The 13,265-nt window shown below is 35.5% G+C and overlaps 1 protein-coding gene across 1 annotated transcript in view; it reads left to right on the top strand.

Annotated features, from left to right (window-relative positions):
- Positions 1-13,265, top strand: part of USP10 (ubiquitin specific peptidase 10) — a 54,263-nt gene that overhangs the window by 19,457 nt on the left and 21,541 nt on the right. Inside the window, exons 2-4 of the mRNA XM_062586696.1 lie at positions 462-530; positions 4,223-4,268; positions 9,070-10,095. Coding sequence (XP_062442680.1) covers positions 462-530; positions 4,223-4,268; positions 9,070-10,095 — 1,141 coding nt within the window. The remainder of the gene's footprint in view (positions 1-461; positions 531-4,222; positions 4,269-9,069; positions 10,096-13,265) is intronic.

Consider the following 13,265-nt stretch of genomic DNA (forward strand, 5'->3'; position numbering starts at 1 on the left):
CTGAAGTAGTAGTACTATTAGAGCCTCACATAACTTACATTTGACCAAGTATGCCGAAGCTTCGCAGCTAATGGTTTGGCAAAACTCTGGAAGAAAAGATCTCACATTTTCTGTTGTGAAAGGTAGGTATATGTGATGTTTTATAAGGACATGTGTATCTTGTTGCAACCTTTCACTGTACATATTTCTTTAAAGCTAGTTTAAAATTTAAACTAGCATGAGCTGGAGTTCCTGCTTTGGGAGCATGTTACATACAGTTCCAGAACCTGAGGTAGATTGTTGAAGACTGAGGAGGGAAATAAGTGAGAGCTAGGATGCAAACGTGAGTTTCAGGCTCCCAATACACAAGTCATTTTAAATGCCAGCTTCTTAAATAAATTTTACTATGAATTTACCTGATGTCATCAAACTTAATCCTTTAACAAAGATCTTTCTCTCTCTCTCTCTCTCTTTTTTTTTAGTATATTTTTGGGGAGTTCAGTCCTGATGAGTTTAATCAGTTCTTTGTGACTCCACGATGCTCTGTTGAGGTAAGATCCATTTTAAATGTCTTTTTTTTTTAGAAATTTATATTTTAAAACTACATCTCTTTGTGTATATTTGCTATTTAACAATAAAACTAGTTTTTATCATTTTATCAACTTGCTAGCTTACAAACTGAAAATACTGAACAGGAGTCTTCCTTTCCATGTATGTGGATGTTAATTTAATGTTTAGAAATATGAAATGAGTTATTTTGCCTTTTGTTTGTAATCCTTCAGAGCGGCAACAGCTGGCATTGTAATGATAGTATGTTGAAAATGAATTATCTAGTAGTATTACCTGTGATTAGGCTGCTTTGTTTAGAGGTGGGTATAGGAGAAAACTTTATTCAACAGTCGTCTTGGTTGTAAATAAGGTGAGGTTTTAAATCATCTGAGCCTTTTGAAGCACTTTTTTTGACAGGTGGAGCACTGCTAACCATCAGAGCTGTGCCTGAGGTCTGCAGAAATGAGAAATAATGTGATCCATGGATCAACAGTGAACTAATTACAAATGAGAACCACAGAGTAGATACAGTTGTCTGCTGTGTATTTGAGTTTATAGTACATTACAAATAGTAAATGCAGTCTCTTGGTAGAAGGGGAAGAAACCATTTTCTTTTGTAGGAAAGCAGATATTATATCGTTGTCTTAAACTCCAGACTTAGAAAATTTTTTCTCATCTTAATCATTGGGTGAATTTCTGTGTTTTTCCTCCAAATCTTTCCATCCTGCTTCTCCCCCTACCTAAGGAACTGAATACTTCATGTGTAGTATGGAAATTCACTTTTACGACGTATTTCACGACAATACAAAAATTGTAGGTGTATCTCTGAGAATAATAGTTATGCTGCATGAAAGGAGCATGAGAAAGGAAGAGTGTAGAAATAAAAAGATAGCTTCCACTTGCCTTTAGGGATAGCTTTGCGTCTGCTGAGATGGATGGGAAGAAATACAGATTAGAACTTCAGGTAGTATCTGTTTCTTCCCGTTGTCTTGCTTCGCCACCATTAAATATAGTAGCAGCAGCACGGTGTCTGCATCTTACTTAGTGTCACCGTAAATGTCCTGTATCAGATATTCCAGCTCCCACACTGGAAGATGAAAATGTTGTATCTTGACTTCTATAAAGCTGCTGATGTAGTCTGGTATTCTTACACATTATGTTAAGGAAACATGAACCTACAACATAAAATGAAGCAAGACTGATTTGAATGACTGTGTCTCAAGAGCTCAGCCACTTGCTGGTTAGCTGTCAAAATCTAAAACTGTGTTGAATAGTGTTCCTTAAATTTGCCCTTGATCTGGTTCAGTTCGATGTTTTAATTACCTGGATGATGAAATGAAAAATAGGCTTATTAATTTTGCAGTGTGCTGATACTTAGAGAACGTTAGGAAAGTGGTCTGAAAAAAAATAGGATGAAATTCAAGAAGGATGAGAATGACATAATACTGCAGCTGTGTTTGACATACATTCTGTTGTGGGTAGTGGAAGATCTGGGAGTCCCAGAATCCGCTGCTGCTTGTGTCCTTCCAAAGTCCCTTTCTTGTCTGTAGACTGAAGGGTGGACTGAAGCAAGGGACTAGTTCACGTTAAAGATGGTCTATATTAATTTTCTTAAGAAAATGGATGGCAGACCCATAGTCAATAATGGAATCTTTTGTGAAAGATTTAGATGTGTACAAAGAAGATGCATGAAGTAATTCTATCAGTCTGCTTGGTATTGGCAAAGACTCAATTGGAATACTAGTTTTGGCACCTTGTTTCAAAGAAGTCAGAGAAGAAATCCAGAGCAGAATAACAGGAGAGGTTTAGAAGACATTGAAAGAATTGGAATTTTTAATACAAAAGAGAGAAGACTGAAAGGTTTTTATTGGGATATGCAAGGCTTCATGTGCTATAGTATGTCAGTTGCAGTGGGTAGAGGAAGAGCTAAAGAACTTCTGCTGCAGCTGGAAGATGTAGAGGTCAGTAAAGTACGTGGTGATATATTAGAGAAACCTGTTACTTTGACATTCACAAACAAGCAAAAAAAAAAAATCAAAAATGCCATAGCCTATGGTATTTGTTATATACTTCTACCATATATCATATGGTAGAGGGTTTTGAGCTTTGATTTTGCTTCCCTTCTTTCTCTATGTAAAAGTTTTGGTGTATTTGGTTAGTCCCTGTATTCTCCTGCGTATGCTTCGTTCACACATGCTAGCCTTTGTTCCAGTGACACATTCCCGAAACTTCTGAACATCTGTTTACATGGCATTTTTAATGCATGTTCCATCAGATACCTGTTGACTGAGATGATTCAGATGACCTAGTTGAAAGAAACAGCTCAACTCAGAAATACCTGCTTTACGCAATTGCTGTTGATTAACTATTAATAGGCAACCAATAGGTGGACTATTCCAATTTGAAAAAAATACTTTTAGGCATTATATTTGTCTTAAGCCTCATGAATTAGCAAAAGATTAATCACAAATTTTACTGTAAACTATTGGCCATAGACTTGTATATTTTTTTTTTTACCATGGAATTAGACTGAATCTGCAGTGAAATTTAATGTAGATAGTAGGTTCTCAAGAGCTTGGAGCCTCTTTTTCACCTCTTAATTCTTATTTTGACCAGAAAAGTTGCTGTATTTAGAAGTATTATGATTTATAAATTTATTTTACAGTATATTGCACACTTTTTTTGTACTGCTATTTAGGAATATTTTTCTTACTGTCTGTGATGTGCTGTTGTCTATATGCTTTAAGAAGGTGATCTATAAATAGCTGTAGTTTTGGAGAGCTGAAAACTCTGGTGGAGGAATCTCTGGTATTTGCTATACTGTTGCCTTTAATATTTAGGATAGCATTTTAAACTACACTGCACTCAAAGTTTACTCTCCCACTGCAGGAACACTTCAGCTGTTCTCCAGGCAGCTGCTGGAGTGCTGTGTACCAGTGACCAGTTCATGGCAAGCACAAGAGAAGGCATTCAGCTGCTGGGGGACTTTGGGGTGGGGGAAATAGAAATTGCCCACCTGTGGTTACACAATTAAAAGGGTTGTATCAACCACTGAGTCCATAAAATGGTGCCAGTGTTTCAGGCTAGACTGTGATTTACTGTCTAGTAACTCTTAAGTTGTGGTCACAGTATACTTGATCTGATTATCCAAAGTCTTTGTTTTTGTTAATGTGATTATTTTAAGAATAGATCTTAACTGAAACATTTCAAGGGCAATGTTATACCTGAAATGGGTTGAGTGAAAAGATTTAGAGATTGAATGTTGTCTGCACAAAACTTTTTCATCCTCCCTCCCTCTCTCTCTCTCTCTCTCTCTCTATATATATATATATATAATTTCCTTTATCTTCAATTTTATTTAAAAATGGGATGTGTTCCTCTCTTTAAAATGCTGGTTGTTGTTGAAGAAAGATCCTGATGCTCTGAGGTGAATTGTTTGAGAAGCTGATGAACCTATGGTGTGTATCCAAGATTCTTTCACTAATTGTGGTAATCTGCAAGTACATTTGAAATTACACTGTGGGATTTGATAAATGCAGAAACTTGTTCAACAAGACACTCAAATTTAGACCTTTACTGTGATCTTATTTTTAAGGATTCATATGTTTCAAATGAAGTTGATACCATTTTATTAATAAATTTGTTTTGTCTTCAAGTGAGATTCATTTTTCTCTTTTTTTCTTCCTTTGTACAGCTTCCCCCCTACAATGAAACAGTTTCATGTGGTATTAAGTCCACAGGTAAGTTTCATGATGGTAAGAAATCAACATTCATCTTCATAAATTTTAAAGGTTGTGAAACTACAGGCTGTCTTTAAAGTTAGTCTTTAAAGCTTGATTAGCGTGCATATGTGCATATATTTGGCAGGTTGCTTTTTTCTAAACACTTGTCTGTTGAATGGAATCTCTGTGGATGTTTGAAAATGTTGCATTGATCTTCAGCTAATTAAAGTGGATATGCTTACTCTCTCTTGATTGTGTTACCATGCAATCTTAATGTCTTGGTGAAATAGTCTGGAATATAGCTATAAAAGTGTGGAGAATCTGAAAGTTTTGTTAGAAAACTTGTATTCAAGAAATAAGTAACTTCTATGGAGTTCAGCTGGCCCTCCTGTAAAAGTCGCAGAACGAATATTTTTCTGGCAGTTGCAAACTGAAGCTGGAGTTCTGTTCAGTGTTCCCTTTGGCATTCTGTTTCTATCTGGTCAGTTGTTTTTTCTGGAAAATCCCTTTTAAATTTTTTCCTTCTCTCTCTCTCTCTTCTTTTTTGAAAGTATGATTCTTGATATAAAAATACATTACGGAATTTCAGTTTTAAAGCTCTAATGATCATGCTTCTACTCTGCCTTAAACCATTCACCTTATAAATTGAAAAAGAAACCTGACCTGATTTCATGATTGTATAAAAATGACAGTTAAGTAGGAGTTTCCATAACTCTGTATTAATACATACTTTGGCAGTACTTTTGAATAGCTGGTAAGTTATTGGGAGTTTTTTTCAGTGAATTAGGGAAGAAGCAAGGAACTTGAGACTTACCCAGATATATTTGAAAATGATAGCAATGACACCCAGATCTTCTTCTAAAAAATAATAATAATAATGCAAGTATCTAATCATTTCTTAGAAGTATTTAAGAGGACCAAAATGCACATACCACTTTTTAAGAACACCAGATCATTATGTTCAGTACTTCTAGCCTTGCATTTAAAGGATAGTAAGATAACCATCATAAAGATTACAGCAAGCCCTATTTGGAAACAGATGTGCAGCATTTTTGGAAATTGGGGAGCTTTATTCAATGCAAGATCAGCTTTAAAAGTAGTTTTAAAATTGAGTAGTTTGAAGTAGGAGCTTGAAGCGTTCATTAAAAGGATTTATCTGGTACAAGTTTTCTGTTGATGATGATATAAAGTGGCTTCCAGTCATACGTTGCTTTGTCTAACTAGAGATTTAAGTTCTGTTCTTTAAGAGATTTCAATGTTCTCAAGCCATACAGAAAGCTGGTTTGTACAAATGTTTTTCAGATCATTCCTAGACCCTGAGAGAATCCCTCCCAGCCCTGAGATTAGGTAATGACAGCAAATTAGGTTTTGTCTGAAAAAATGTCTTTAACAAGCTTGCACTGTACTGTGCATGCATATTATCATTGTGATGGCTGCATAAGAAGCTATGGAAACTAAAATGGAATGCTATGCTTATGCAGAATATTTATAATAAGAATAATGAGGTGACACATACTGACTATGTAGTCACTCCATAGTATAACTTTTTTTCTATACTTCATATTTAACTATAATACTTTATTAGAAGATCTGTCGATATTTACTAGGAATAATCAAATCATGGCTGAAGCTCTAATACTAAGAATGCTGTTCAGACTAATTAGTACTACGCATTAAGAACTTTTGTTATAATACATTGACTTTGTCCTTGGAACGTTTATTGACACTTCTCTCAACATGCATGTGATGCTGTTCATGCCTTTAGATCCCTGTTTCAGTCCCTTCAGCAATAGAACTTCAAAGCACTGTGAACGAGTTTGAAACAAAGCTGCCCAGAAGCAAAGTGGGAAGTAAAAACAAAAATGTACTTGCTCTTAATTCAGAGGAACTTGACACAATCTTAGGCCAAATAAGCTTCTGCTAGCTGTGCTGTATAGCAGCCATAAAATATATTTTTAATCTAGTCCTGATGTAAGATGTAAACTTCGATTCCTTTGCTATAATATTGTAATTTTTATGTTAAATATTAGAATACCAGTTTTACTCTTGGCTAGATTTTAGCTTACCACGTGCATGTTGTACCTTCAATAAAAGTAACCTTGTGCCCCACTTGAAAGGGAATATGTCATGTTCTCTGCTGCCTGCTTACTTTGAGTTGGCTCTAGCATTTGTCTTGTGTGCAGTAAGCTGATTGAGTTCACCAAAACAGGAGAAAAATACTCAGCTTAGGTTTTTGCTAGGTTAGCTTTTGAGAACAGTAGTACCAGAAGATGGCTGGAGAGTGGAGAAGCAGTCTTGGGAGGGGAGAACTGAGAAAACTTTGTGATAGATTATTAACTCACCGTAAAGAGAAACTGCACTCTTTGTTTAAAAGCAGTTTACTTTTCTAACAGGGATTTAGGAAAAGAAATAGAAGTCCTGGAATTATTTGGGGTTGGCAGGAATTTGAAATGTGCCCAATAATTCATTTTTTACGTGATTGGAGGAATATTAGGAGATAGCAGTTGTTGCTTGTGAATTTTCCTACTCACGCAAAGGGTAAAGAACTAGCTTTTAGTTTCTGCTTGAACTAACAAGTTGCTCCATAAGCAGATAATCTAACAAACAATATTTTTGTTGCGGATTTGTGTCCTATGTCCCCTAAAACCGATGACCTGAATTTGCAAACAACTGAAGCAGTGGCTGGTCTGGAGCTGTGTGGGTGCCGGTGTGGGTCAGCCGGTGTATGCCTACGGATTAGCCAGTTGGTGTTGTTGCTAAACAGAGTAGGTCGTGCTTGAGATCTCCCAGCCCGTCATCCCTCTTAAGTGGATATCGCTACTGGGTAGCGCCTTTCCCCACCCCTGCCCCTAGGTTTTTAAAGACACTTCAGCTGTTTCCTCTGTTTGGTGATACATGGTCAGTGACTACAGAAGCAGTTGCTGATTGAAATTCAGGCACTTGTTACCGTGAGTTAGAGAAATCAGGTTTGTACGGAGAGTTTTTTTAAATTAAACTGGCTTATTTAGTTGGGAAAAATACATTGTTTTGAAATAAAGTTTTCTTTAGTCCGACTGGCAGAAAAATCAAAACTTGATACAGGTCAAATGAGTTTACTTCTCAAGTTAATAAATTAAAGCATTGGGGGAAAGCAATTAACATCTGTATTTACTTTTTTTGTTTTTTAACTATGATTTGACATGAAATTACTTTCTGAAGTTTTGTGGGTTTTTTTTGTTTACAAACTTTTTAAGATACATTATCTATGATTACCTAAGACTGATCTTTGAAATATTTTGTTATTGCATGTATCAGACCTCAACACACATTGAATACTCTTCCTTTGATATTTAAACTACGTACCCTGTAGATTCTTGTTTCTTTCACATCTTCTTGAAAATTAATACTTTTGTCAGATGACTTTTCTAATATCTATTTGGGAAGCCGGAGTTTCAAAACAGTTGTGTCTACATTATATATCAAAACATTCTCCCCTAGTCTGTCCTCAAATAGAAGGATGTTTCCTTAGGCATGTGAAATAACTTTTTTCTTTGGGAACTATTGCCTTTTTTTTTTTTTAATGTTAAATACTTATTTTTAATGAAATTCTGTCATATACTTGAACATATAAGTAATATTAGTAAGTTGTACAAAATCTTATAGTATTCTAAAGATTAGTGGTGTATCCACTTATATTCATTTTGAAATAGTATCTAGTGTTTGATTCTCTTGTCACAGTCTTAAAGTCTTAAAGTCTGATTTTTTTTTAACCCCTTCCATCTGAGGAGACAGACTATACTAAAATTGATGTTTTAGTATAAAACATCTGTAATATCTGTTATAGAAAGGACTGCAAATTTTTAAATACTAAAAATGAGAATTTATCTTCAAAATTTCTGAGACTTGGAAGTTTCATGAATTTTACATCCTTGTTTGATATTCATGGAACTAGTTATAACTGAAATATTCAGTGTTATGAGCAGGAGCACGTGTGTTATGGAACTTAATTAGTTTTATAAAACTGCAGTTCTTTGGCTGACACTGCAGCTGACATTGTGACACTGCAGAGTTCCATGAGAATATTTCTTAGCATTTATTTAAAAAAATATATCAAAGTCCCTAGACAAATAAATAAATAAAAGTCCTGTCCACAAATATTTTAGTAGTGGTTCTAAACACAAGTTGAACAGTGATTTGCTTTGAGGTATAGCTATTGTATTTCTTGTGAGATAGTTGTACAGTCAACTGTCATAAATTTAAGCAAGCTATTGATGAGTCTTGAGTTCCAAAACCTGTAATTTTAGTATTTCCACATAATTAAAATTGATTTTTTTATTTGTATCATGATTGTGATAAATCTTTGCACACGCACACAGAAACAAACCCTAAATCATTCCACACGTGAAAATTACTTTTAAAAGCTAAACTGTTACAGACTTGAACTTTGTAATTGTCTATTGAAAAGGCTGTCTTTAGAAGAAGTGTGGAGTGATATGTTGCACCATATTGTTTATGCATGTATCCTCTAATTAACTTAATGCAGAATATTGCTAAAGTCATTAGGCTTTAATAGGTGCTTTTAATAGGTCAATTTATTAGGTGTTCTTTGCAGGAACAAGTGCAATGGCTAGGAAGATTTATACCTGATTCCGGAAAGACTGGATTGTACTCTGTCTTTTTCCAGGAAAATGATGTTTTAGATGAAGGTTAAGAATAATGTTTGTTTGAGGGAATGTTGGTTTTCTGAGTTGCAGAAAAATAGTTTTTTGTTGTTTTGTTCTTTTCATAGCTTGTTGGTTAGATTTCATTTGTTAACTGATTCTCATTTTCTTTTGTCCAGGGGAAGAGTATCAGAGAATTGAATTTGGTGTTAATGAAGTTATTGAGACGGAGTCATCTGTACTAAATAACACTGACTACAGTATTTCAAGCACTCTGAATCCTCAGGCTCCAGAATTTATTCTCAGTTGTGCACCTGCTCAGAAACCCCCTGATGATAGTCTTAGTGAAACAAACTACAATTCCATTGACTGTCAGTTCTCAGATCCAGCCCTTGCTTTGGATAGCAGTTCTAATGCTGAAAATGATGGCTTGTCTGGAGGCCTTGGACAAAGGGAGCGTAAAAAGAAGAAAAAAAGACCCCCTGGATACTACAGTTACTTGGAAGATGTCAGTGATGGCATTGCTCACCCAGAAGCTCTTGTAAATGGCCATGCAAGTTCATCAGGACTAAACAGTATAAGCACGGAGGATACAGAACTTCCAGGAGACGTACCGTCCCTGGCAACACCGAGGACTTGTAACAGCCCCGACAATTCTGTAGACTTCATTAATGAAGCCGTCTCTGATGATTCTGTTTCTAGCGCGTTAGACAATACCAGGACTGCAGGGCAGCCTGAGGTATGCAGTGTTACTAATTCTGAACAGTTTTGCATCCCTTCAGAGACTGGCAGAGATAGCCCTTTAAGGACAGCTGTTGTACAGTCTTATGCTGGTACTGATACTACTGAAAATCTTGGTGTTACTAATGGACAAACACTTGAATTCTCTGGTGAGGACGCAGCTGCCAATGGGGTAGAATTGCACACTGTGGAAATCACTGACTCAGACCAAGCGAAGCCTGAGGAAGCTTCACCTACTACTGAGACGACAGTCCCGGTTGCAGGATCAGTCCCTGTTAATCAGCCTACAAAATCGTGGGCTAGTCTTTTTCACAATTCCAAGCCCTCTGCTTCCACATCTGTGGTCTATGTTGAGACTAAGTATACCCCTCCTGCCACATCTACTCTGGCCCCTGAAAAACAGGTTGAAGTCAAAGAGGGGCCTGTTCCAGTTTCAGAGGATCCTGTAGCCATAAAGATTGCAGGTATAGTTAATACACACGAGTGGATGTTACAGTAGAAGGGTACTAACTTTGCTTATAAATACGAGTGTACAATATTGATAGGGAAGAGTCCTTTGCTGTTAACAAGGTGATTGTTCATGTAAGTTATGAGAGATGTGTAATTTAATTAGTTTTGTACTCCCATGAGTAAACAATGAAACAATAAGTTACCCTGTCCTTACCTGAAGTGCAGTAAAACTACTGCTGCCTGTGAACAACATGCTTAAGTGAATGGAGATTTGAAATACACCAGTTAAATTCAGCTCTGTGCTATTGTAATAGGAAAAATACATTAGAAAAGTTTGTTGCACTGAAAATGGAAAATGTCACATTATCCAGTATTTATGATCTTGTCGTAATACATTCCAGGAGAGAGAAGAGTGTTAGTATACCAAAGTAGGTGAAATTCCTGAAGATTTCATAATTCCTTAAGAATAATCGTGAACAGTCCAGAGGGTACTTCAGGAAAGATAATGCATAATGTAAAGGCTTTGACTGCTGGTACTGTCATATTTATGGCTCTGATGATTAATGCTAAAATGTGCATGCGTGATTTTTGCAGGCTGAAACTGCAAAAATGTGAAGATGATATCCAGTTAGCTGTATTTTATGTCACTGACTCATGGGTGTTTGAACAAAAATAATTTTATTTATAATCTGTGGAATAGTCCATATACAAAAAGGCTTTTACAAAATGCTGTTGATTTATGCAACAAGGTAATTTACAAGCACAATGAAAATTAGCAGATGATAGTTTCAAGTGAAAGATTTTCTGCTCTAACCAGAAATTGATCTGGACACTTCCATTCAGAATACCCAGGAGTACGTGGCTACTTCTTATCCTCTTCCTCAGTCAGTAATGATTTCATTAGCTAAAGTTACCTGTTCAGAGAGCACTCTCGTTGATTTAAACTCTCATTCACTTAGGCGTCACAAACTCAGTTGAGTGTATGAAAGTGTACATGCAAAGGTGATTATGGTCTGTATGAACCCATATGTAGAGTATGCTGTGCTTTAGAATCATAAGCTATCATTTGGTAGTAAACTTTTTGTGTCAACTGAAAACGAAGAACTGTTTACTATAGATGAAAAAGATATCTTATCTTATTGTTTTGCCCAAGAGGCTTCCGCTTTAAGTTAACTTTCAAGACTTTTGCTCTTTTTTGTACTATTTTTTTGGCCACCAGATGGGAGCAGAGCTTCTTTTTTCTTTAATATGTTAAAATAGCAGTGATTTTTATACTTTTTTTTTTTTTTTTTTTTTTAACCTTGACTGTTAGCTGTTTTTGTAGAGGAATAATGTGAGTATAGGTCCTTTCCTAGTGAAAAGGAATCTGTCTTATTGCAGCAGCCTTAAGTAGGAATTGTAGTGCTGTGATTCCTGTAATTCAGATGCTACTGATTCCAGCCCAAAATTTTTTTATCAAGATCTTAATGCCACTTAATCAGTGTTTTGCTCTGTGGAAAAAATGACTTTTATATTGACTGGTTTTAAGTGTTCTCAGTACTATTTGGGAAATACATATGTTAATGCTTTAGTATTTACATATACAAAAAGGCATTGCAGGAGTTTTATTATTTCCAGATAGATTGTTTATTCCTGTCTATTCATGCTCAGTTTCAAATATTCTGTCTAGGTTAACATCATTGTATACTGGTTTATAGTAATTTTGTATATTTTTTGTAGGTAGATAGTTCCTCATTTTTCTGGATGTCTGTCTGGGTATTCTGAGAATCCACCAGTTTCAAATCCAGCCAGTGTAAATGGTATTTTGACCTCAAGTACTATAGGGTGCCAAACATAGGTAAAATCTAGGGTCTAAGGTATCTTAAGCTTGGCAAGCAAAATTAGCAGATCTTCTGACTTAAAGTTGAAGCTCTGATGTGTTTGTGCACAGCTGTTACTTAAAATAGGTGCTCAAGAGATAAGAAAACCATTTACTTGTACAGATTTCTTTTTTGTGCCTTAATTTCATGAACTGTTACAAGGGGGTTAATGGTTCACAAGGCAGTGTTTAAGTTTAATGCTTTGCATGCGTGTGTTAGGACTGTGTTTACAGCTGTTTGCAAATGTTACTTGATTCAACCTGCAAAGGTCTGCAGTTTCTTAATCCTCAGATTTGAAAGATTTGATCCTTTCTTCCTGATATATTTACTCTTCATGAAAGTATAACTTTTTTGCCAGAGCTTGGCAGTGGCATACCTGCTGCTTAAGGAGGAGGGAAAATAAGCACTAGAAAACGATTAAAACAAACAAACAAAACTTAAATCTGATGGAAAAAATACTGTGCAGTTGATTTTTAGCAAGTGGCTGAAGTGTGTGCCCAAGTGGCTTTACTGGCAACACCATTAAACGGGTAAGACTCCTGAAGCAGGTTATGAACCATTGATGCTTATTTGGCAAAACTCAAGGAAGACTTAGGACTTCAGAATGATAGAAAAGTACAGCGGCAGTGCTTGCATATTTAAAAAGGGATGACCCTATTAATTATAAATGTGTTAGCCTAATTTAGGTGCTAGAACGAACATTTTAATTATTAATTTCTAAGGTTATAAATGGCCTATGTGTTTCTAAAAAGTAGACTTTTTTTTGCAGGTTTAATTTATGTTTCACATCTACTACCTTTTGATGTGTAATGATGTTAGCTAATGTCTTACGTGATATTCTAAACAAATTAGGAAAATAAGAAATTGTAAAACTTTGAATAGTATTTTTTAACTGTGTTTTTTGTTAACTTTAGAGAAAGATTCAATGGAGTCTACAAAGATTTTCTGAATCCTGTTTTTTTGCAGTATTTTCTTTATGGATGGGGATGATGAAATCAACCATAAACATAAAATTTGTTTACAGCAGCAACATTTCAGATTAACTGAAGAACACAGCCATTTAAAATCTGGATACATCTGGAAAGGCTTTAAATTAAAAGGAAGAGAATCCGATCAAGATAAGTGTGGAAGAATACACCAGAACAGAAAATCAAATGCAGGCATGCAGTATTAGGAAGGAATAAATAGCTTAGTAAGAATATTTGGAAAAAGTAAAAGGCTCTGGAAATGCTTGGCATCGATGAGTTTATGTAGTGAAGCTGAGGCAGGCTAAAGTTTATTTTCAATGTGTGTTAGTAGAAATTTATATAGAAGAGATGGTGGAG

This window comes from Rhea pennata, chromosome 13 (genome assembly GCF_028389875.1).
Source record: "Rhea pennata isolate bPtePen1 chromosome 13, bPtePen1.pri, whole genome shotgun sequence".
Taxonomy (NCBI): domain Eukaryota; kingdom Metazoa; phylum Chordata; class Aves; order Rheiformes; family Rheidae; genus Rhea; species Rhea pennata.